The following is a 26798-nucleotide window of genomic DNA, read 5'->3' on the forward strand; positions in this document are numbered from 1 at the left end:
CCGAAGATGGAGAGAAAAGAAGATAGGTGGAGAGGAGAGTATAGGTGGGGAGGTAGGGAGGGGATACGTCAGTCCAGGGAAGACGGACAGGTCAAGGAGGTGGGATGAGGTTAATAGGTAGGAGATGGAGGTGCGGCTTGGGGTGGGAGGAAGGGATGGGTGAGAGGAAGAACAGGTTAGGGAGGCAGAGGCAGGTTGGACTGGTTTTGGGATGCAGTGGGTGGAGGGGAAGACCTGGGCTGGTTGTGTGGTGCAGTGGGGGGAGGGGACGAACTGGGCTGGTTTTGGGATGCGGTGGGGGAAGGGGAGATTTTGAAGCTGGTGAAGTCCACATTGATACCATTGGGCTGCAGGGTTCCCAAGTGGAATATGAGTTGCTGTTCCTGCAACCTTCGGGTGGCATCATTGTGGCACTGCAGGAGGCCCATGATGGACATGTCATCTAAAGAATGGGAGGGGGAGTGGAAATGGTTTGCGACTGGGAGGTGCAGTTGTTTATTGCGAACCGAGCGGAGGTGTTCTGCAATGCGGTCCCCAAGCCTCCGCTTGGTTTCCCCAATGTAGAGGAAGCCACAGCGGGTACAGTGGATGCTGTCTAGCAAGACTTTGGTTCAAATGCACTTAAATCATTAAGATGTCTTAGGCAGCAACAATAAATATGAAAAATAAGGCCAATGGAACGCTGACTTATATCAAGGGGTCTGGAATAAAAGAAGATACAAGTTGTATTATAATTGTGTAAGGCCCTGCTTAGACCACACTTGGACTACTGTGTCTAGCTTTGGGCATCATACTTCAGAAAAGATGTATTGGCCTGGGAGGCAGTGCAGTGTCAATGTATCAGAATGATACTTGGAGTCCAAAGATTAACTTAAAGACAGATTACACAAATGAAGCTTGTACTCATTAGAATTTAGAAGCTCAGTGAGTGATTGGACCAATTCTTTAAAAATAGTAAGAATGATTATAATAGGAATAAAGTATTTCTGCTAGTTGGAGGGTCGAGAGCAAGGGAACAAATTTGAAAAATGAGAGACAGATCCTCAAGGAGTAAAGTTGAGAGATTTCTACTTTTAAAGGTTATTTGAAACTTGGAACTCTCTTCGACAAACTGCAATTCTTGCTATATCAATTGTTCATTTTAAATCTGAATTTGTTTTTTATGCTAATGGTATTTAATGACACATTAAATTGTGAAGGATGCTTTAGGGGCTTAATGGCATTTTCTAGTCTTATGTTCCTATGCACAGCATCCCCCAAAGTTAAAAATGGCCCCATTGTTTACAAGAGCATGGCGTCTGATTGTTGAAGTTTCATTCAAAGCTCATAAATAGCTCCTAAGAAGTTCTGTTTTGTACTGTTTTACACCAACATTCTTTCATTTAAAATGCATGACTTAATTACTGCTTGTAAAATGCAACACAGAGATATCCAGTGTATTTGTATGTGAGCATTGACGATCCAAGAATATAACCTGCATTAAAATTCTGTTTTGTGTCTAACCACAACCTGCAGAAACTTAATATGCTATACGCACAGCCATTCTGTCCTAAATTTTAGTGAAAACATAGAAGTAAGAGGTAATGTAAATATAATTGCAAAATGCTCTGCATATCCCTGTGTCTGAAAAGAAATGGATGGATATTTAGTTTAGAAATATAGAGCTAACCTGCTTTTGTTGCATACTTGATGGAGTCATTAAAGGCACTAGGAGAATGGTATAAGTTGAAAGGTTGGATTTGATTCACAGCTAGGTGCAATGTTAGTGAGTTTCTAGAACAGGAAAACTTATTAGCACAATAATAAGACAAATGAATTATACTGAACAGTTTGATGCAATGGCTCAGGAGGCTGAAATGCATTTCTTAAATTAACTGGAGTTCGTGAAAAGCAAAAATAGGTGAACCATCAGAGAAAAGGAACATGTCGCCTTGCACATTTTCATTTCTATTTTAATTAATGTCAATACTGAGTAGCTTTATCATGCCCACAGTCAGTTTTGCACTTAGAGTTGGGACCTGGCCAGCCAGGTAACACATGGCGCAGCAGAGAATGGAATATTTGCTGTAGGAATGTGGAGGGAAATGTTTGTGGTAAAAGGAAGAAAAACCTGGAATTTGTACACTTGTGTTCATGTCCTGAGGGCATCCCAAAAATGTTCCAGTGAAGTACATTTTTGAAATTCTGTCATGGCTAATTTTTCTTAATACCTTTTGCTATTTACCAGATGTTTTCACATGACTGTCATTGTCGGGGTGTTTTCCCATGTGGTTAAATGTGCCACAAAATGACCTTGTAGCAGTACCAGTAGTCAATGTTCTTGCTAGGTTTCAGTCACCCATACCGACTCAGAGGATAGAACATAGAACATTAGAACATTACATTACAGCACAGTACAGGCCCTTCGGCCCTCGATGTTGTGCCAACCTGTCAAACCGATCTGAAGCCCATCTAACCTACGCTATTGCATGTATGTCCATATGCTTGTCCAATGATGACTTAAATGTACCGAAAGTTGGTGAATCTACTACCGTTGCAGGCAAAGCGTTCCATTCCCTTACTACACTCTGAGTAAGGTGTTAGAAAGGATTCTGAGGGATAAGATTTATGACCATCTGGAAGAGCATGGCTTGATCAAATACAGTCAACACGGCTTTGTGAGGGGTAGGTCATGCCTTACAAACCTTATCGAGTTTTTTGAGGATGTGACTAGTAAGGTTGATGAGGGTCAAGCTGTGGATGTGGTGTATATGGACTTCAGTAAGGCATTTGATAAGGTTCCCCATGGAAGGCTCATTCAGAAGGTCAGGAGGAATGGGATACAGGGGAACTTAGCTGCTTGGATACAGAATTGGCTGGCCAACAGAAGACAGCGAGTGGTAGTAGAAGGAAAATATTCTGCCTGGAAGTCAGTGGTGAGTGGGGTTCCACAGGGCTCTGTCCTTGGGCCTCTACTGTTTGTAATTTTTATTAATGACTTGGACGAGGGAATTGAAGGATGGGTCAGCAAGTTTGCAGACGACACAAAGGTCGGAGGTGTCGTTGACAGTGTAGAGGGCTGTTGTAGGCTGCAGCGGGACATTGACAGGATGCAGAGATGGGCTGAGAGGTGGCAGATGGAGTTCAACCTGGATAAATGCGAGGTGATGCATTTTGGAAGGTCGAATTTGAAAGCTGAGTACAGGATTAAGGATAGGATTCTTGGCAGCGTGGAGGAACAGAGGGATCTTGGTGTGCAGATACATAGATCCCTTAAAATGGCCACCCAAGTGGACAGGGTTGTTAAGAAAGCATATGGTGTTTTGGCTTTCATTAACAGGGGGATTGAGTTTAAGAGTCGTGAGATCTTGTTGCAGCTCTATAAAACTTTGGTTAGACCGCACTTGGAATACTGCGTCCAGTTCTGGGCGCCCTATTATAGGAAAGATGTGGATGCTTTGGAGAGGGTTCAGAGGAGGTTTACCAGGATGCTGCCTGGACTGGAGGGCTTATCTTATGAAGAGAGGTTGACTGAGCTCGGTCTCTTTTCATTGGAGAAAAGGAGGAGGAGAGGGGACCTAATTGAGGTATACAAGATAATGAGAGGCATAGATAGAGTCGATAGCCAGAGACTATTTCCCAGGGCAGAAATGGCTAGCACGAGGGGTCATAGTTTTAAGCTGGTTGGTGGAAAGTATAGAGGGGATGTCAGAGGCAGGTTCTTTACGCAGAGAGTTGTGAGAGCATGGAATGCGTTGCCAGCAGCAGTTGTGGAAGCAAGGTCATTGGGGTCATTTAAGAGACTGCTGGACATGCATATGGTCACAGAAATTTGAGGGTGCATCCATGAGGATCAATGGTCGGCACAACATTGTGGGCTGAAGGGCCTGTTCTGTGCTGTACTGTTCTATGTTCTATGTTCTATGTTCTACACTCTGAGTAACGAAACTACCTCTGACATCTGTCCTATATCTTTCACTCCTCAACTTAAAGCTATGCCCCCTTGTGCTCGCCGTCACCATCCTAGGAAAAAGGCTCTCCCTATCCACCCTATCTAACCCTCTGATTATTTTATATGTCTCAATTAAGTCACCTCTCAACCTTCTTCTCTCTAACGAAAACAGCCTCAAGTCCCTCAGCCTTTCCTCGTAAGACCTTTCCTCCATACCAGGCAACATCCTAATAAATTTCCTCTGCACCCTTTCCAAAGCTTCCATATCCTTCTTATAATGCGGTGACCAGAACTGTACACAATATTCCAAGTGCGGCCGCACCAGAGTTTTGTACAGCTGTAGCATAACCTCTTGGTTCCAGAACTCGATCCCTCTATTAATAAAAGCTAAAACACTGTATGCCTTCTTAACAACCTTGTCGACCTGGGTGGCAACTTTCAAGGATCTGTGCCCATGGACACCGAGATCTCTCTGCTCATCCACACTACCAAGAGTCTTACCATTAGCCCAGTACTTTGCCTTCCGGTTACTCCTACTAAAGTGCTTCACCTCACACTTGTCTGCATTAAACTCCATTTGCCAGCTCTCAGCCCAGCTCTGCAGCTTATCTATGTCTCTCTGCAACCCACAGCATCCTTCGTCACTATCCACAACTCCGTCGACCTTAGTGTCGTCTGCAAATTTACTAACTCATCCTTCTACACCCTCATCCATGTCATTTATAAAAATGACAAACAGCAGTGGACCCAACACCGACCCTTGCGGTACACCACTAGTAACTGGTCTCCAGGATGAACATTTCCCATCAACTACCACCCTCTGTCTTCTTTCAGCAAGCCAATTTCCGATCCAAACTGCTATATCTCCCACAATTCCATTCCTCTGCATTTTGTACAATAGCCTACTGTGGGGAACCTTATCGAACGCCTTGCTGAAATCCATATACACCGCATCAACCAATTTACTCTCATCTACCTGATCCCAACTGTTACAACTGAACAGAGGATAGACAAGATACACCACCAGGCAATGTACGGCATCTGTGTCCAACTAGCAATTGGAAACCTTACAATCGGGACACGCCCAGCATTGCAGCTATGTGCTTCAGGTAGAGTGTGATCAATTCTGTGTGTGTATGTGCACTTGTACGATAGAGAGGAAGTGAGCTAACAAACAAAGCTGAGGAAAGAATGTAAAACTCTATAATTCATATGTATTGTTAAATAGACAAAGCTAAGAGTAAGGACAATAGTTAAGTTGATGCACTTTCCGAGAAGTCATGGTTAGATGACACTATCATTGGTATTTCTGAATGATTGCAGCTGTTTTGAAGCTGTGCTTCTGAAGGTCAAAGGTGATGAAGCAAAGGTGACATGAGAAAATACTTCACACAATGAGTAGTACTGATATGGAATACACTGCCTGGAAATGCAGTGGAGGCAGGTTCAACTGAGGCATTTAGGAAAACATTGGATAATTGCTTAGAAATACTGTGCAGAGATATGGGGGAAGGGCAGGAGATTGACACTAGGTAATAGAATCAGTGTTGGCATAATGGGCCAAATGGTCTCTTTCTGCATCGTAACAATGCTGTGACTCTCTGGGGGTATTGTATCTATCTTTGGTTTATAAAGGAACAGCAGGAAACTAATGAAGTTTTACAGTCATGGTTTTAGGGGTTTCTTATTCAAGGCCAAAGTAATTAAAGGATTGAAAAAGAGAGACAGTGTAGATCTGAAGAAACATTTAAATGTAACTGGGAAGAAGAAAGTGAAACAGGATAGATTTTTTTAAAAAAGGAGCAAGTTCCAGAGATTCTCATATTCCATCAACAAAAATCAGTGTGCTGTTTAAACATGTATCAATATATGGTCATGCTGCCCAGTAATGTGCTGGTTAATCGATTTGTATATCACCTTTCCCAGCTCCACCACATCTCCTTTTCACACATCTCCTTTTCACGCAATTCACAGCTAGTATATATTTTTTAAAACATGCCATCCTATTGATAAAGTACTACATAATAGACTCGTTCACAAATTTAAAGTGCATCTATGAATAAAAGAATAATGCTAGGGCAGATACAAGGTCAACCAAGGGACAGAGAGCAGACCACGAGGAGAATGGTTGTTTTTCCCAGTGAAAGTAAGTTTACAGCAATGATCCCAAGAGTGAATAAATAGGGCCACTGTTGCTTTTGATATATATTTGTGATTTAGATTTAATTGCATGGGGCACTATTTTAAAATTTGCATATTTTCCGGATTTGTTGTAAGTTTTATGTGCTTAGACAATGAAGAGTTTAGTAGTAGAATTCAGGTGAGTATTGAGGACTGAGTGAAACAGGCACACACGTGACAGATAATATTTAATGCAGAGATGTATGAAGTTTTACACTTTAGCAGGAAAATCTTGGAACATAGAAACCTTTGAAGCGATAAGTTGAGAAAGATCATAGAATCCCGACAGTGTGGAAGTAGACTATTTAACCCATTGAGTCCACACCAACTCTCCGAAAAGCATCCCACACACACCACACCACCTCCCCCCTCCAACAGCCCCATCTCTGTAACCTGGCATTTACCATCACTAAGACTCCTGGCTGCACATCCTTGGACACTATGGTTAATTTAGCTTGGCCAATCCACCGAACCTGCACATCTTTAGACTGTGGGAGGAAACGAGTGCACTGAGCACAAACTCACACAGACACACAGAGTGTGCAAACTTCATTCAGACAGTTTCCTAAGGCTGAAATCGAACCTGGGCCCCTGGCATTGTGAGGCAGCAGTGCTGACCACTGAGCTGCCATGCTGCCCCCAGATGGGGAAAGAATTGAAGTCTTTGGTTTTAATAATAGAGGTATAGCGTACAAAACCAAGGATGTTAGTAAAATGTTTCTAAAACATCCACTCTTTACTGTGCTTTCAGTATACCTTTGAGCTTCCCTTTTCTGGCCCCTAATGGACAAAAACGAGCAAAGTTTCAGATTTTTATTCCTCAAACTCAATTAATTTCGAGCTCAGAGTGGTTCGGATTTTTTTTTTCTTCTGCCACTTTTATCTCCATTTCTTTGATCAGGACAGTGGATCCTCTCTCCTGTCCTCAGAATTCCCATTTCAGCAGGTCCCCTGTCAACATTAAGAACCTGTTCTGAGATCATAGAATCATAGAATCCCTGCAGTGTGGCAATGAAAGGGAACTTGAAATAGAAGGGGCAGCAGTGAGATGTCACAGTCTACATTTGTACCAACGACATAGGTACAGTGAGAAAACAAAGTTCTGCTAAGGAATAATGAGTAGCTTGTGGGTAAATTAGAAACCAGAACCATAAAGGTAGTAGTGACTGGATTACCACCTGAACCATGAGCAAATTGGCATTGCATAACTAAGATCTGTGTAGAATTTGTAGCTTAGAAGCTGGTATGGAAATAAATGGGATTTGATTTGTGGGTTACTCACATCAACATGGGAGAAAAGAGAGAGCTGTACATAATGGCTTTCACCTAAATTGCTCTGGGACCAGAGTCCTCATGAATTATATAACTGGGGTTTTATAAAGGACTTTAAATTTAATGCTGAAATGGAGAATCTTGGAGGGGAGGTTTACCAAGTTAAGAAGGAAGGTTAAGGCAATAGTGCAGTGTAACAATATGAGTAATGGCATCCAGAGTGTGACAGCAAGAGAATTTTAGAAATACAGTAGCAAACAAAATCAGAGCTGCAAAGTTAGTAAATAGACGGAATTCAAGGCTTTTAATTAGAATACCCTCAACATTCATAACAAGGTGGATGAGTCAATAACAAAAATATTCATAATTTAGTATGATAGGATGTCCTTTACAGAGACATGGTAGCAAAAGTTACCAAAGTTAAAGACTGAATATTCATGGGTATTTGATGGTCATCAAGGTCAGAAGAAAAAGCAAAGAGGTCGAGAAGCTCTATTAAAGAAGAATGAGATCAGTCTGTTACTGAGAGATGGTCTTGGCTCAGAGATCAAATGAATCAGATTGGGATGGAATGAGAAGATAGCAAGAGAAAGAAATCACTGGTGGGAGTAATTTGTAAACCCCCTATTAAGGAGGTACACTGCAGGGCAGAGTAGATATCAAGGACAACTAGGATGGGCAATGAATGCTGGCCAGCCACTGAGACCCACGTTCCACCAATCAATCCAAAACAGAAAGGGAGAATGTAAGAAAAGTACTGAAAAAAAGTTGAGAGCAATTTTAATCCAATAGATTGGACAAATCACAATGACAAAGGTTGCCTTGGGGATGAATTCATAGATTGTATTTGGGTTAGTTTCTTAGAATATTACATTCTGGAACCAACCATGGAAGAGGTTTTAGAGCTGGCATTCTCTGTGGAGGAGATTAATTAATTGTTTAATTATAAAGGATGCTCCAGGCATCACTAAATGGCCAGGAGGGCAATTTTCACACCACAGATGTAATTGGGGCAGATGTGGGACGGTAGCAGGATCCCTACATGCCACCTTGCCATCAAATAAATTGGCCTCCCACTGGCAAACACGCTTTGGGATGGGGTGGGTGGTCTTTAAATTCCTCCCATAGAGCCTTCAAAGGGATATAGATAGATTAAATGTGTGGGCATAGATTTGGCAGATGGTGTGTAATGTGGGAAGATGCGAGGCGGTTAATTTGGTGTGAAGAATGGAAAAGCAGAATATTGTTTAAATGGAGAGAGACTGCAGAATACTGGCATACAAAGGGATCTGAGTGTGATTGTACATAAATCACAAAAAGTAGTGATGCGTCTGTAGCAAGTAATATGAAAAGCAAATGCAATTTAATACAAAGGTAATAGAGTATAGAGGTAGAGAAGTTACATAAGTCTTATTACGCTGTACAGAGAAGTGAAGAGGCCACAGATGGAGCGCTGCACAAAATTTCATCATCTTTCATTGTCTGAATGAAGGAAGGTCTGACCTGCAGCTCCATGATGTCCGCTCTGGGAAGGGATGGAAGCAGGTCTCAAATCCATCATAACTGGAACAGGGAGTGAACACTATGCTGTTGGCACCTATCTGACCCATCTTGCTTGTTTACACCTAACTGATCATTTTTTGCAAGCACAATCTAGTCCAGGAACTATGAGTAGTGATTATAGAGACTTCAGCTTCCTTCCCATCATATATTTGTTGATCAGGGTTATCTTGTAATCTTTACATTTGGCAATAATGAATGTTGCAAGATTTTTCAGTGGGTTTGACCATGTTATGAATGTATCTTTCTTGCCCGTCAACTACTGGAAAGGAATTGAGCTAGAAGCTACTGGCAAAAAGGCAGCGATGCTATGTACTTCACCATGAGATCTTCTGTATGTAGTTCGGATCTCTTCATTTAAGAAGGGTTATATTTGCACCAGAGACAATTCAAGGCAGACTCAAGTGGTTGTTGTATGACAAAAGACTAAATAGCTTGGTTCTATTTTCTGTTGAGTTTGGAAGAATGACAGCTGCTCTTATTGCAATGTATAACATTCTGAGGCACTTTGACAGGGTAGATGCTAAGAGGTTCTAGCGACCCGTGAATACAGTGGTGTCTCAGTGGACTGCAAGAATTGATAGGCCCATTGGCACTCCAGGTGAGCCATCTGTACAGAAGGGAAGAATGAAGAGTAAAAGAGCAGTAATGACAGAGGATTCATTAATCAGGGGAACAGGCTGGTGATTCTCTGGCCACAGATGATACTCCTGGGTGGTATTATGAAATTGGCTCCAGGGATGAGACATTTCAGTTACTACAAAAGATTGGAGAAGTTGGGACTGTTTACTTTGGAGCGAGTAAAGCTAAAGGGAGATTTGATAGAAATTTTCAAGTTTATGAGGAGTCTGACACAAGTGATAAGGAGAAGCTGTTCACACTCTCACTGGATTTTCCAAGCAGCGTTAAAGGGTCTTGCAAAAGAAGCAAATATGAAGTGACAAAAAAAAGACTTTCCTCTACTAAGTGGTTAAAGCCTGGAATACACTGTCTAAAGGTTTGGTGGAGGCAGGAACAATCAAGGTATTCAAAAGAGTATTGGGGGATTATTTAAACCGAAATAATGTGCAAGGTTACAGATAAAAGGCAGGAGATTGACACTAAGTTAAAATGTGCAAAAAACCACAATGAGCTAAAGGGTCTCCTTCTGCACATTAATAATTGTGATTCTGAGAAATTTCTGGGACACTGGGCCTGGTACTGGGGAGATTCTGTGGAAGTCAAATGCACCTGAACTAAGCCAGGGCTAACTTCTTTTTCGGTCTTTGTCTAGTGCGGCTGGGAGCCTTTAAACTAGCTTAGGTCCAGGAAGCAGCAGGGAATATCAGTGTGAAGCATTAAAGTGCATAAAAACACTGGAGGAGGCAAAAAGCACAAAAATAGTGAATAGTAATTTAATCACTGACTTCTGAGTACGGGAGAAATTAAAACTTTCTAAATCAGGATCATGCTGCATATATATGAATGCATGGAGTATAGTTAGTAAGATTGGGGAGTTACGGGTGCAGATTACCACGTAGAAATACAATGTTGTGGTGATGGCGGAGTCCTTTCCAAAGGAAAGCCAGAACGAAATGTTAAATATTATTGGGTAAAAGGTGTTCAGGAAAGGAAAGAAAGAAGAGGTGATAATATTGGTTAAGGAAGGCGTTGCAGTGCTGGAGATGGGGGAAACTACAGGGTTCAGGGACGGAGTCAGTTTGGCTGTAAATAAGGGTCACGGAGGAATTGATCTTTTGATCAGACGTTTTACACCTCTCTGGACTCGGCATTGAGTTCGACAACTTCAGATCATGGTGACTGTTCCCATTTATTCAGTCAGTTGTTGCCTGTACTGATGCAGGTATTATTAAATACAACTCAGCTGGACCCATTTTATGTCCCTTATTAATTACAGTTATACCTTTTTGACTTGTACCAATCATCCCTTTTGACAATTAGTCACTCTCTATTCTGCCCTATTAGAGACGTTCCCTTCCTTTCTCTCCTTCTCTCTTCTTTCCCTCTCTCTGCACTTGTTTAAGACTGCTCCAGCTTTTAACTTAAGCGGTTTTTCTGAAAGGTCGCTGAGCTGAAAGTTTGACTGTTTCTTGTTCCCGAGTTACTGTGGGATCAATAGCATATTAATGGGCGTTTCCTGTCTTGTCTTCAAGTTTCCAGCCATTTGTGGCAATTGTTTTGGTTGTTCATAAATTTCTGATTTGGCCTAAGATGGTTAATTGTGCACAATTCTGAAATGCCAGTCTTTGGGAAGGATGTTAACATTTTGGAGATACCACAAAGAAATGTACTAGAATGGTACCATAGGCAATGGAAAAGCTAGAAAAACTCAGCATGTTCTCATTAGAACAGAGAAGGCTAAGAGTAGCTTCAATGAAGATGTTCAAAATTGTGAAGGATTTTGATGAGCGAATGAGGAGAAACTTTCCTGTGGCTGAAAAATCGGTAAACAAAGGAAACAGATTTAATATGGTTGACAAAAGAAGAAGAAGTGGCATAAGAAGACCTTTGTTTTCACAGCAAGTTCTTGTAATCTGGAATGTAAGAGCGGTGGAAGCAAATTTAATAGTAACTTCAAAAGCAAATTCACGACATATATGAATGGAAGCGATTTGCACGGTGAGTGGGGAATAGGGTCATTTGGATAGCTCAGCATCAAAATACTACAGTAGTTGAAAGACTATCCTCTGTGCTGTATGATTACAGAAAACACAGCAATCAATCAGTGCTTAGAAAAGTCTCACTAACAGCAGTGCAATAAATGCCTACCTAATCTGTTTTGATACGTTTGGTTGAGGGATGAACATTGGTCAGTACTCCTCTCCAGTCTTGCAAATATCCATCTGTGACACACTGGTTGGACCTCGAATAAACATAGTGTCCTCTGAAGGACTGCATCTCTGTCAGTGCAGAACTGTTCCAGTACTATCAGTACTGCACTGATTGTATCTTCAGCCCTAAGAAATGAACAACCTCTTGATTCAGTAGTGAGAGTGCTACTATTGCTGAGTCAAAGCTGACTGTTTGACCTCTGCAGCATTAGTTTAGTGTTTGCACAGCTTAACAAATGCAGCCTTTGGAAAGGATCTGTCTAGGTGTGATATGCTGATTTGTCGCAGAAGTTCTAAGTCTTGCTAACTCTTGGCACACTACCAACATATTTTAACTGGAATTTTTAAGGTATAAGCTGTTTAATGGCTTTTTAATGCTAATATTCCTTTAGGCTCAATTGTTTGAAGGTGTTTAAGCCTTGAAATTATTGCTTGCGGTGCAATTTAACCTTAATAATGCCAAATCAATGGAAATATATAATTATTAGTTAAACTGAGAGGCAAACTTTTCCATTTGATGGTGTTACTGTGGGATACTTTGTGTTGAAAACTTACTCCTGTACAGATAACAGTTGCAACCATCTCTGGGACAGCTGAGGATGTGCATTGCTGCTATAAACCAGACAACGTGATAACTAATGACACCATGCGCGACACATAAATTACCAATGACTTGACTCTGTACAGTCAAATAACTAATTGCAAATTCTTAAAGTTCAGAAGGATAAAACATGTTCTTCATTAAAACTATCTGACTATGTGTAGAAGTGTAACATTTTGAATTTTATTATTAGACTTTCTTTAGTCTCCCTGCTGTAAATGACCTGTTTATGATCAGCCACTGGACTTTCACATCGTAAATATATGTATGTGATAAAAGTTCACAGTTTATTTCTAAATGTAATTTTGGTCATACAATTTAATGTCAGAGGCACAATTTACTTTACAGAAGTACTCAATGATCGAATTAATTTAGTTAAACCTTGAAGAAGCCTAAACTTGCCTCATAGTGGAGAGATAATGGGAACTGCAGATGCTAGAGAATCCAAGATAACAAAGTGTGAAGCTGGATGAACACAGCAGGCCAAGCAGCATCTCAGGAGCACAAAAGCTGACGTTTCAGGCCTAGACCCTTCATCAGAGAGGGTCTAGGCCTGAAACGTCAGCTTTTGTGCTCCTAAGATGCTGCTTGGCCTGCTGTGTTCATCCAGCTTCACACTTTGTTATCTTGCCTCATAGTGGAGGTCATTTTTCATAATCGTAACAATAAACATTGAACAGTTTCAGAGTAAGGTATTGTGTTCAATTTCTTTCACTTCTCAGTTATGAAAAGTTCATAAAGATCTAACTTAGTAACTTGCAAAACATCAAATCATTTTTCTAACCCAGGCTTAGCAAGTTGAGCTTTCCAGTTACTACCTGCTAAGGAACAGTTGTATGTCAGAACAAGAGAGATAAAAAGAAAAGGAGATGATATCCTTCCTTAAAGACTGTAACATAATGGATGTGGCTATCCACTGACCTATTTGATTTTAGAACAGGAGTGTTTTAACATCTGTCCCAGCCAAGTGGCTCATTGTATAAATGAAATGAATTGTCACCTGGTTTCTCAAGTACTGTGAAGACGATAACTTTGCGTACTGGCAATGAAAACATTTCCATTCTCTCTCAAAATTTCTCTGTTTCATGTGCTACCAACAGCTAAGAGCATAAGTAGCTGAATCTCATACCTGTATCCCTACTCTGCTGAACTTTATTGCTCAGAGTGTGGGGGAGTGGGTGAAGGTGATTTGCTCCAAATTTTCCCAACATCCAATCATCATTCTCCATTCTCATCAATGGTGTAACTGAGATTGGATACAAATGCAAACATTGAGAGTATCCCCCTCTGTGACAGCCTGCTGCATCGATGTGTTTTACTTTTATCCATTCAAGTCCAAAAGAGGGAGATACACAACTTTAAATGTCTGCAATTGAATAAATTGATTATACACAGGATGATATGAAATAAAAGGTATGTGTGCTGGTAGATTTGCTGTGGCATTGAGTGCTGAAGTTATTCAGCTGATAATTGTCATTGTTACATTGCATTAGTTGGCTGAACCAAGTTTTAGCTCTGACTGCTGACTGGAAAGTGCAAATGATGACCTACGACCATCTCTGACTGTCAGAAAATCATAGTTGAGGAATATTTTTGTCCAGCCTAGTCTACTGACTGGAAAAGGGGATGTGAGATATCTTAAGCTGGAAGTGACATGCAAGGGGCATCTTCAGCAGCAGAAAATATGGGTGACAGAGAGACATCATTTCATGTGTTATAACTCATCATCAAAGGAATCTACCTTTATTGTTAATTGGTAATCAAAACCTTGGGGCTATCATTGGTACGAAATTGAACTAGTCAATAATATAAATACTGAGGCTGCAAGAACTGGTCAGAGACTAAAAATACTAAACAATGAGCTTATATCCTGACTTCCAGGGTCTTTCCATCATCTATAACGCGCATGTAAAGAGTGCAATAGGATACTCACCACTTTTCTGATTAATTGCTACTCCCAACAACACCCTGGAAGCTCAACTGCATTCAGGACAAACCGCATGCTTAATCGGCACCCCATCCACCAAAATAAACATTCACTCCCTCCAACACCCATGCACAGTGGCAGCAGTGCTTAGGATCTGCAAGATGCACAGCCGCAACTCACCAAGGTCTCTTTGACAACAGTCAACACAGTGTGGAGCTGGAGGAACATAGCGGGCCAGGCAGCATCAGAGGAACAGGAGAGATGACACTTCGGGTTGGGACCCTTCTTCAGAAATGGGGAGGGGCAAGGGAGCTGGGAAATAAATAGAGGGAGGAGGGCTGGGAGTGGGGAAAAGTAGGTGGGGTGGTGATAGGTGGATGCAGGTAGCGGGTAGTAGGGGTTGGTCAGTGGGAAGGGTGGGGCGGACAGGTGGGAGAGAAGATGGACAGGTTGTGTCAGGTCAAGGAGGCGGGGATGAGAGAGATGTTTGGACATGGGATGAGCCTGGGGGTGGAGAGATTTTAAAACTGGTGAATTGTTCGTTTAGGCCATTGGGCTATAGGCTCCCAATGCAGAATATGAGGTGTTGCTCCTGCAGTTTGCATGTGGCGTCATTGTGAAACTGGAGGGGGCCCAGGATGGACATGTCATCCAGTGAGTGGGAGGGGGGAGTTAAAGTGGTTGCCGACCAGACAGTGTTGTCAGTTAGTGAGTACAGAGCACAGACACAGTCCCTGAGACTGCAATTGGTCTCACTGATGTAGACAAGCCGTGAAAAGTTTGTTTTGGGCCTGGGATGGAAGTGAGGGGGAAGGTGTAGGGACAGGTGCAGCATTTCCTGCGGTTGCATGGAAAGGTGCCAGAGGTCGTGGGGTTAGTAGGGAGAGTGGAGCAGACAAGGAAGGCACAGAGAGAGTGGCCCCTACAGAAGGCAAGTAGGGGTGGGGAGGGAAGTATCTCTTCGGTTGTGGGGTTGGATTGTAGGTGGCAGAAGCGGTGGAGAATGATACGCTGGATGCGGAGGTTGGTGGGGGAGTATGTGAGGACCAGGGGGATTCTGTCTTTGTTTTTATTGGGGGGGAGGGGTTTGAGTGCAGAAGTGCAGGAAGTGCAAGATATGGTTGAGGTCACTTTTGATCACCAGAAGGTGGACACTGCAGTCCTTGAAATGAGAGGACATCTGGGATGTCTGTAAGTGGAACAGTCCATCTTGGGAGCAGGTGCGGCCGAGGCGGAAGAGTTCGGAGGAGCGCATCGAATTCTTGCAGGAGGGTGGATGAGATAGGGTGTAGTCAAGGTAGTTGTGGGAGTCGGTGGGTTTGAAATAGATGCCGGTGCTAAGATGATTGCCAGAGATGGAGACGGAGTGGTCCAGGAAGAGGAGGGAGGTAGTGGAGATGCCCCAGGTGAATTTGAGGTTGGGGTGAAATGTGTTAGTAAAGTTGATGAACTGTTCATGGGACCTCGAGGCAGTGTAGGAAGAGGTGGGGGATAGCGCCATTGTAGCCACGGAAGAGGGGCTATTCCACGCATCCTATGAAGAGGCAGGCCGAGCTCAGACCCATACGGGTGCCCATAGCCACCCCTTTAATTTGCAGGATGTGGGAGGAGTTAAAGGAAAAGTTGTTCAGAATACGGACAAGTTCAGTTCAGTGGATGAGGAGGTCAGTGGAGGGGGACTGGTTGGGCCTGTGGGAGAGAAAGAAGCGGAGGGCTTTCAGGCTTTCTGCAAGGAGAATACAAGTTTACAGAGATTGAATGTCCATGGTGAAGATGAGGCGTTGGGCACCAGGGAATTGGAAGTCGTGAAGGAGGTGGAGGGTGTGGGTGGTGTCCCGGATGTAGGTGGGGAGTTCCTGGGCCTGGGGGAAATGACAGAGTCAAGATAAGCAGAGACAAGTTCAATGGGGCTGGAGCAGGCGAAGATAATGCGTGAACCGGAGTGGTCAGGTTTATGGATTTTGGGAAGGAGATAGAAACGGGCGGTGTGGGGTTTCAGGAACGATGAGGTTGGAGACTCTGGGTCGGAGGTCACCTGAGGTGATGAGGTTACTGATGGTCTGAGAGACGATGGTTTGGTGATCAGGGTGGGGTCATAATTGAGGGGGCGGTAGGAGGAGGTGTCAGAGAGTTGGCGCCTGGCCTCCGCGGGTTTGTTGGTGATGTTTGAAGTTGGAATGAAGGGAGCAGAGGGCTGCGCATTCCCTGGAGGAGAGGTTGGAGTGGGTGAGAGGGGTGGAGAGATTAAGGTGATCGATGGCAGATGGAGATGAAGAGGTCAAGGGAAGGTAGGAGGCTGTGGGCTGGTGTCCGGGTGGATAATGTTTGTTGGAGGCAGGAGAAGGGCTCAGCAGAGAGTGGGTTAGACTCCTGGTCAAAGAAATAAGCGGGGAGGTGGAGGCGGCAGAAGAAGAGTTCGACATCCAAATGTGAACGGAATTCATTGTTGTGTGGGCGCAGGGGAATGCAGCTGAGGCCTTTGCTGAGAACTGACCATTTGTCCTCAGTGAGGGGGAGGTCTGGGGGTATGGTGAAGACTCGACACCTTCCATATGCATAACCAGTACCATCTAGAAGGACAAGGACAGCAGATGGGTGGGAACACCATCACTCACAAGTAGCCTCCAAGCCACACATCCCCCTAACTTGGAACCATATCGCTATTCGTTCCCTGTAGCTGGGTCAAAATCCTGGAATTCTCTTCCTAATAGCACTGCGTGTACCTATACTCTGAGAACAGCAGCATTCACGATGACAACATACCAAGATTTCCTTAAGGATGATTAGGGAGAGGGGGAATAAATGATGGTCTGACCAGTGACACGCACAATCCACAAAAGAATAAATTTTAGATAATGATGTTAAGTGGCTTTGGGATATTGTTTCAGTTTGACATGTTTTATTCTTAATCTCTGTCTGTTTGTATGTACTGTAAAGCTACATCAGTTCATTGAGGCTATGAAAGGTGAAAATGTTGCTGATGTACCTGGTAAAGGTCTCAAATTCATTTTTAGCTGAGATGTCTACTTCTGCCTGTCTGATTGGGCTGAGATTTGTTCTGTTCCAAGCCAGGCTACCTCATGGATTGCTTCCTAAAGAGCCAAGTATGTCACCCCAAGGGGAAAACTTGACTTTGTCTGTCTCGTCCTGCAGCAAGCCCACATCCGATCGACTGAACATGGAGTTGCACTGGGATCAGCAGTCCTTAGAGAGTCTGTGACCCGTTCACCCACACACCCGGCTGAAGGAGGATGCTTGAAGGTGAGCAAGCTTGTATTAGGTGGGGAAGAATGGTGATTCCAGTGAAAACTGGGACAAATGAAGCAAAATATTGAAAGCAAAGCAGTAGAAAAATGACTTCAAAAATAATAACTGCATCAGCTGGGAGAGGAATAAATGGATTGTGCAGAAAGCAGATATAGATACAGACAATCTCTTTCAAGGTAATCTGGTCGGAGGGATACAGCTGTGGTACCTGCTGTCTCTGTCCCATATGGAGGCAGGCAAGCATGTCATATGCAATGGGTCTGTTTCCCGAAAACTGCAGGATCTCACCCTGCAAAGCACAGCTGTAAATTAACAAACAGTTCCAGTGCTACAGGGCCACATACAACAATAGTGAGATCGAGAGCTTCATGCAAATGAAAGCACTGATCATTTTCTTTGCTAGCTCAGGCACAACGATTAAATTCACACCGCTCGTGCAGTAAATTTTTTGCTAATCTGTGGCTGATCATTTGCATAAATTATTCAGCTGCAGGGACATGGGCCACATTTCTTACATCTCCATTTAACCCTAACTCTGTCCGAAATGCCAAATTCACTACACTGCGAACAGAAAAGCATTTTAAAATCAGCAAGTTCCACCTGAGAATGAAGTGAGGGGCTCATCCCTCAGTCTTATAATCAGTCTTAAACTGGCACATTGTTAATGCTCTGGGGGTAAAAGATGGCATATAGTTAGAACCAAAAATGCATATCATAGAATTGAATGTAGTTCTGGAGAAAGATAATCAGGTATTGTATTGCAGGATCTGCAAATTTAACTTGAAGTATCCACTATCCTGATTATGACAGAAGGTTTTTGTACATTGCCCTAAATTAGACATGGGTAATGTCGACAAAACTTTTGCCTTTCATTTGCACCCGGATTAATGTAAAATGAGCAAATATAATATTGTTTCCAAACTTCATGATACATTTTAAAGTATAATTTAATTATCATGTATAAGAATGGTTGTGATCATTTCAATCAAACAAATACCAGCACAAATATTCCAGTAAAATAGCCTCCTACTGTCTCTAACAATCTATGATTCAATGATTACTCCATCTCTAACAAGGATAGACACAACTCATATACTCATATGCAGGTAGCATTAAATTCAGTTACAGTTGCTGGCTAAATGCCCCTGTATCCAGCCTGTCTTCATTTATATCCTCTATGTATTCATTTTGTCTGTCTTTGCAAACCTGCGTGAGAAGGATATAACTAATTATTTAACATTAACTAGCAGCTTTCAGCTGGTGCCAAGTTTTACCACATTCCCTTACTGCAAAATGGAACTGGATTATTTGAGTAGATAAAACTATCTATGTGGGCACATATACAGACTGCTGGATAGACACACAGATAAATATACAGGGTCAATTTTATCATCATTGTCTGGACCAAAAGCAGGAGCTAATCCTATGCCAGCAGGTGATGGGAAACTAAGACGACATTTTCTTGGCTGTGGTCATGCCGAGACCACTGTGCAGTTTAAGTTTTCTTTTAATGAACCATTCCTGCTGGGGACCCTTCACAGGCCAACAAGTGACCATGACGGGCAATCTATCAGCTCTGCTTGAAGATCATTGCGAGGCAGCCAGGGTGTAACATGCGCATGCATGCACACACCTGCACACACCAACACACACCCACACACACACCCACTCGCCCCCCCAACAACACACACTGACACTATACACACACACACACACACACACACACACACACACAGACACACAGAAACACTTGCTCTCTCTGTCACGCACACACGCTCTTACATATTGACTCTCACACACTCACAGTAACACACTGTCTCACACTCTCAAACGCTCTCTCAGGTACATGTTCTCATATTCTCGCACATGCACTCACCCACTGTCTCACATGTACACTCTCACACACATTCCCATTCTCACACACACGCACATGCTCACATTTTAATTAATTTAGCCCATTAGACCCCGCATTCCAGTCATTAATTTGATGACAAAAAGATCAGCTGATACTTCAAAGCTTCAAAATTCACCATCATTTCATGTGTTAGAAAGAAACAGCTTCCCAATGCACCTTGAATATAGAATGCCAATCAAACATTACTAAGTTGGTCAATATAAAAATTTAGAGTACTTGGAAGATTAAAGTGAAGCACAGTAATGTTAATTCTCAAACATCGAGTCACTTTCATTCACCCGATAATAGACAAGAAGCAGGCATTGGGCCAAAATTTTCTTCCAAAATAACAGCAAGTTCACTTTAATGTGCAAATCATCAAGCAACTTATGTCAAAGAAGAGAAACATTGCCAATTATAAATGAACATAAACTGCTGGATGATTTGCTCTGGTAATTTCTCAAAAATGGCAGCTGACCATCAAATTCCCATGCTTTCAAGAAGTTGAAACATTTTCACTTCAAATAGCAATTAATTTTGGAATTTAGGGCTGGTATTTAAATGAGTAAAGATATTCTTTATTTGTGATATGTATAAAAAGAAACAATTTGCCTCCTGGAGTCTCATTTCTAAAGCTTTAACTTTTTTTTTGCTGGGGATTTTTACACTGCAAAATCTTCTAGTTTATTTTCTTGCTTTGCTTTTTGCTGTCTCAGTTCTTTCTCTCTCTTTTTATCCAATTTTTTTTCACTCTCTCTCTTCCTGAACTTGAATTGACTCTAATTAATCTTCTGCCCTGCTCCATACTCCCTATTTTTTTCTATTTCCACAAATCTCAGTGGTTAAATAGTCTTCCATCATTTGCCAAAAACCCATGTGTCCTCGTGTTACTCTCAGGTTGTCCCACAGCAGATGGCACTTCTTTAAAAATTCACTTGCAGGATGTGGGTGTCGCTGGTTGGCCAACATTTATTGCCCATCCTTAGGTGGCCTTCAGAAGGCGGTGGTGGTCTTCAAAATTAAGAACCTGCCTTCTTGACCTGCTGCAGTCCAGGTGCTAAAGGTAGACCCATAATGCCATTAGGGAGGAATCTCTAGGATTTTGATCCAGTGGCACTGAGGAATGGCAATACATTTCCAAGCTAAGATGGTGAGTGACTTGGAGTGGACCTTGCAGGTAATGCAAATGATTTTGGAGTTGACTAGTAAAGGAAAATGTTGAAAATATTAACCCAGTAAGCCACCAACTTTAACAAGTTCTCTACCAATGCTTCACCTACGGAAGGTTGCCATTGTCTACATAGAATGCAGTTGATGTTAAAGACTGTGATCCACCAATGATGATCGCCATATAGTGAACCAGATTTATGGGGCTTAAGGCTTAATTCAGAAACTATCCCACTTTGAAACGTATTCCATTTACATGTGATTCATTAAAACAAATTAAACATAATTGGGTCTGTTAGATTTTAATTGAACCACAAATGAATGTTGAGTGGTTTAAGCCATGTGACTAGGAAAAGTCAAATTGTACCAATCAAAAACCACCACTAACGACCAGACCACACACATGTGCAAGGAACGCATGAGGTTGCAATATAAGGCAGTCATATTGAAAGTGTTTCAGGAATCTTCCCCCATCGAAGTTTAAAGCAAGTTATCACCTGAATCTAATTTAGCATTCAAAGTTTTGCATGTTGAAATCTAGGAGTGAACAATCCCACCTGCAAATAAAACTGGAAGTTAATCCCTGAGTTTTTTTTATTTCATATATAAAATTCCATAAATATCCATGAAAAAAATTCCAGAGCACTACCATAACACCAGTACATATTACAACTTTCCTAAACATGATCATTCAATATCTTACTTCCTTCCCTGCAGGCTTGTATTGCAATATTTCACACATGGCTCCCAGCTGCTTTTAATTGTGGTGTTTAGAACATTATCCCCTTTATCTTCTTTGTTTTTCCTCTTATCTGGTTTAATCTGTGTACTCCTGAAAAATTATTATTTATAGAGTTGCATTTCATTTTTACCAATGGATTTAAGATACGATGTCTGCTGCTGGAGAAGTTGCACTTCTTCAACCCATCATTTGCCTTGATGTCTCCCATACTTTATAAATAATTTGCTAATTATTACCACACCCATGACTTAAGTACTAATAAAATGCGTGGAGAATATCATCAAAACTATAGCAGTTGTCCTTAAGAAACAAAAAATATCCTAACTGTCTGTGTCAGGAGTGAATTCTTTGTCTTCAATCATGTAACACCTTTTCTCTATAATTCAGATAATTCTGATCTTGCAACAATTCCTAGAGTTATTCTATTAATTTTCCAATGCCCACTTTATCTTGTTGATTGCTTGAAGATGTAGCAGGCATCCCTTTGTCTCCATTCAGTTGTTTTCTTCGCTACTGTCACCACAGGGATTGAGAAAAGCCATGTTTTATCGAAAATCATCCAGCAAATTTGGTTGCAGTCATAAGCATAGATTGTGAAGCTTTGGTGGATTTTAAATTGCAGCACCTTAAAACAAATCCCTCTAGCTTTTATTTGATTTGAAATTATAATCCCAGTACTATAGCTAGATAAATGTCGGTGTTTGAGTTTATGGATCACGCAAGGCATTGTAACCTCTTTCCCGTTTGCTTTCTCCCCTAACAATCTTGATCTCCCTGTGTAAGTGTTCTGCCAGATGCCCAAAGTGAGAGGCAGGTAAAGTGAACAGCCATACCCCATACATAATGATGGTGAAAACCCTCTATTATAACAATAACTTCCTGAATTTTTGAGTGCTGCTTCAGAAGCAATAAATGAATGCATAGCTCTGACTCCATCACCAACACTTCCTCTTTTTCATGAGAAAATAAGTGACCATAGTTGCAAATTCCTCAACAACATATGTGTAAAAACAACAAGGAAATACTGAAACAGGGAAAGGCATACAGATAAAACCAGATACGACTGAGAAAAATACATTAACACCATGTGGGTATCTGCTATCGCAGACATGATGGATGTAGCTTGCCATTTTTGGCCACATTTTTATGGTAAATGGAAGGTAAAATTGAGAATCTTACACCAGAGATCTGATCAATAGCACACAAATAACCGACTATAAAACTAAATGCCCCTCAAACATATGAAATTCTATTAAATATTAACCATTTCTTAAGTGATTGTGGCCTGCCTCATGGTTTAAGTTCCTGTGCATGATGGCTGAGCCCGGAAATTTGCTATCGTGAATCATTAACATCAAGAGTGGCAGAAAATAGGAGTTGACAACTACTCTTCAAAGTTAGGTTGTTGCACATTTTGTCATCAATCCGGAAAGAAAGTACAATTTATTTAAAACAAATCATACCACCTGACTCCTGGTGACTTATCGTTCTCAGAACAGTGCTTTACCTTGTTCTAACCCATCTTAGATATGGTTCTCCTAAGGGACCTGACTTTGTCTGGGACATGCTATGCAAACATATAATTCTCCATGAGATACCAAATCATAGTTTTCTTTAAAGGCCTTGTCTGTTGTTTGTATATAATTCATTTGAAGATGCTAACTTCTTGCAGTATAGAACTGATTTTGGTCTTCAGATCATTCTCCTAAGGATGACTTATGTTGTTCACTTGAAAGCATTAAGGAAATAATTAAGAATCTGCTGGTGACAATGAAACCATAGCCAGTAGTTAGGAAAACCCCTATGACTCGTTAATGTCCTTAAGGCAAAGAAATCAGCCATCCTTACCTGGCCTGGCCTATGTGTGACTCCAGAGCTACAGCAGTATGATTGACTGTAAACTGCCTTCTGAAATGGCCTACCAACCACTCAGCTCAAGGGCAGCTAAGAACAAGCAATAAATGTTGGCCAGTCAGCAATGCTCACATCCCAAAAAGGAACAAGAATAAAGGCAGTGCTTGCAATTCATTGCTATGCTAATGCCTGCTGCACAGCTCGACAACTTCAACCAAGGCCTCATCTGCTGTCTTAGATGGATGCAAAAGATTTGTTTAGACAATTAGAAAATTACGTAGAATTATACAGTTTTTTCCAGCCTAGCAACAGGCACCATGACCTACTGTTCTCTGCTGGTATTAATATGCCCCACAAACCTTACCCAGCCTTATTTCAAGATAACAAAGTGTGGAGCTGGATGAACACAGCAGGCCTTACTTCATTCTGATTTATCAACATGTTCTGCTGTTTCTTTTATCTAGTATTTCCTTGAATGAATAAATGCTATTCACCTCAGCCATTCCAGATATTATTTTCCTCATTTCACAACTCTCTGAGTAAAGGGCTTCCTCCAGAATTCAGTATTGAATTTTTAATGATGAGCAAATAGAGTTAAAGAGATATATAACATGGAAACAGACACTTCAGTCCAACTTGTCCATGTCAACCAGATATCCTAAATTAATCTAGTTCCATTTGCCAGCACTTGGCCCATATCCCTCCAAACCCTTCCTATTCATATATACACCCAGATACCTTTTAAATGTTGTTATTGTACCAGCCTCCACCACTTCCTCTGGCAGCTCATTCCATACACACACCACCCACTGGGTGAAAAAGTTGCCCCTTAAGTCCCTCTTAAATTTTTCTCCTCTCACCTTAAACCCATGCCCTCTAGTTTTGGACTCCCCTACCCTGGGAAGAAGACCTTGACTATTTACTCTAGCAATGCTCCTCATGATTTTATGTACCCCTGTAATGTCACCCCACAGCCTCCGTTGTTTCAGGGAAAATAGCGCCAGTTTCTCCCTATAGTTCACACCTTTCAACATCTTTGTAAATCTTTTCCTTGCCCTTTCAAGTTTGCAGCGCCCTTCCTATAGCAGGGAGACCAGAACGCAGTATTCCAAAAGTCCTGTACAGTCACAGCATGACCTCCCAACTCCTATACGCTGACCAATAAAGGCAAGCGTACCAAATGCCGCCTTCACTGTCCTGTCCACCTGCAACTCTGCTTTCAAAAAACGATGAACCTGCACTCCAAGACCTCTTGGTTCAGCAGTACTCCCCAGGACCATATCACTAAGTGTCTAAGTCCTGCCCTGATTTGCCTTTCAAAAATGCAGCACCAGAGTTTCCGGTTTTGTACTTCGCCAAATAGGAAAATATTATCCTGATGCTATTGATTGATGTTTTTGAATCTTTTCATAGAAATTATACAGTTTCTTTCAGGCATCTCATGGCTTTGAACAACTTAATCAAATCTCCTGTTAACCCCTTCATTTCCAAGGAGAATGAGCTCAGCTTTTTCAATCTAATGAAGTCCCATATCTCTGGAACTTTTCTCACAAGTCTTTTCTGGGTCCTGTCAAAAAATTAAAGGCTTCACATCTGTCCTAAGGTGATGCTTTCTTCTTTGCTTTTTGTACTCCATGCTTCTATTTAGCAGCCAATGACCCCCATGCCTTTTGAACTACTTTCCCAGCCCACCCTTCTGCCTTCAATGGCCCCAGATCCTTTTGTTTTGGTTTTCTTTTGTTTCTGGCACATTGACAAAAGTCAAAAATATTTAATTGTCTGTAAAGCACATGGGGACGTCGCAAAGGAATGAAGAGCTCTGTATAATTATATGTTCTGCAATGCAATTTGTACCAGACTGGTAATTCAGTACAACGCCTGATTTTGTTTCTGAGAAGTTAGACTGATGCCGTATCTGTGCTCTCAGGTAGATGTAAAAGATACACAATTTCAATGATGAACATGAAAGCACTTACTGTTGATGTGTAATGTCCTCCTGTGGGCACTTTGCAAAAATGGTTGTTTGTTCGACAATTGAGCTTAAGAATGACTCTTTGAAGCTTAATGCTGTTTACAACCAAGATTTATATATTCAGTTAGGAGTTAATGTATACAATTACAAATGAGAAATTTGGCTGATTTTCTACTCTTTTGTGCAGTGTTGAGGAGAAGATTAAAATATGCCGTTCCAAGATCAATTACACTATTTTGTGGATCAAATGTGGAAGTTCGTCTGTAAATCAGTAACATGTCCTCTTCCTATCTTTGCAGTGCTTTACCATACTGTACAAATTTATAGGGTTCAAAATGCAAACATGGAAATTGAAAAGGTCTTTATTTAGTTTGTTGACTGAGCAATGAAAATCTGAGGCTAAATGCCTGTAACAATCATTAGATGAAGTTTGCCTGCTTTCTAGGCATGTATTTTCTGAGTGACAGATAATCGATATTAAATTTAATAGTAGCTTGAACATTATTTGATATTTCCTACAGCCATTCATGATGAAAGAGCTCATTGACAATTCTTCCGAAGTTCTTTGAAGTTTGCATCACATATTGACAGGGTGGTTAAAAAGGCATTTGACACGCTTGCCTTCATTGCTCAGTGCTTTGAGTATAGGAGTTAAGAAGTCATGTTGAGGTTGTACAGGCCATTAGTGAGGCCTCTTCTGGTTTACTGTGTCCAGTGCTGGTCACCCAGTTAAAGGAAGGCTATTATTAAGCTGGAGTGTGTTCAGAAGGGATTTACCACAGTGTTGTTGGGTATGGAAGGTTAGAGTTATAAAGAAAGGCTGAATAGGCTGGGACTTGTTTTCACTGGAGTTTAGGAGGTTGACCTTATAGAAGGTTATAATGAGAGGCATAGGTAGAGTTAATGATAGTTGTCTTTTTCCTAGGATGGGGGATTTCAAGAGTTGGGGGCATATTTTTAAGGTGAGAGGAGACAGGTTTAAAAAAATGAGGCACAATTTTTACACACAGGGTGGTTTGTGCATGGACAGAACTTCCAGAAAAAGTGATGGATACGGGTACAGTTACAACATTTAAAAGACATTTGGATAAGTACATGAATTGGAAAGGTTTGGAGGGATACGGGCCAGGGGTTGACAGGTGGGAATAGCTTAGTTCGGGATTATGTTTGGCATAGAATGGTTGGAGCAAAGGGTCTGTTTCTGTGCTGTTTGACTCTATAGCTCTATAAGAGGGGAATTTCATCAAATGCAAGCAAATGTGAAAATTGCATTCAATTTATGAAAAAAACGTTCAAACTTACTTTTCAGAAGGCTTTTCAGTTTTTGACCAAAATTTGATGATGTTGCATGGCTATCAACCTTCACTCTGTGTTCTATAGGCAGATGCTATGTTTTTTACAGTACTTTCAGAAGTTTTAACCATTCCTCTTACGTTATACCTCAAACACTTCATTACAAAATGTCATATATTTTGGTAATGTAGTATTTGAGTTATAACTTGTAAGAGCAATGCACAAAACAGTTATCAAAGTTACCTCAGCATTTGAGCATTTACTGCAGTCTCTAAATGCAGTGCATGTAATAGTGTTGAGGTTTTG

The 26798-nt window shown here is 41.5% G+C and overlaps 1 protein-coding gene across 17 annotated transcripts in view; it reads left to right on the forward strand.

Moving 5' to 3' along the window:
* Positions 1-26798, forward strand: part of satb2 (SATB homeobox 2) — a 175807-nt gene that overhangs the window by 136511 nt on the left and 12498 nt on the right. For 15 of the 17 annotated variants that reach the window (XM_048535018.2, XM_048535021.2, XM_048535020.2 and 12 more), the window contains one exon: positions 17457-17564. The exons of the other annotated variants lie outside the window; for them this stretch is intronic. In XM_048535018.2, the coding sequence (XP_048390975.1) occupies positions 17457-17564 (108 nt within the window). The remainder of the gene's footprint in view (positions 1-17456; positions 17565-26798) is intronic. 17 annotated transcript variants of the gene reach the window in all.

Source organism: Stegostoma tigrinum, chromosome 7 (genome assembly GCF_030684315.1).
Source record: "Stegostoma tigrinum isolate sSteTig4 chromosome 7, sSteTig4.hap1, whole genome shotgun sequence".
NCBI lineage: Eukaryota > Metazoa > Chordata > Chondrichthyes > Orectolobiformes > Stegostomatidae > Stegostoma > Stegostoma tigrinum.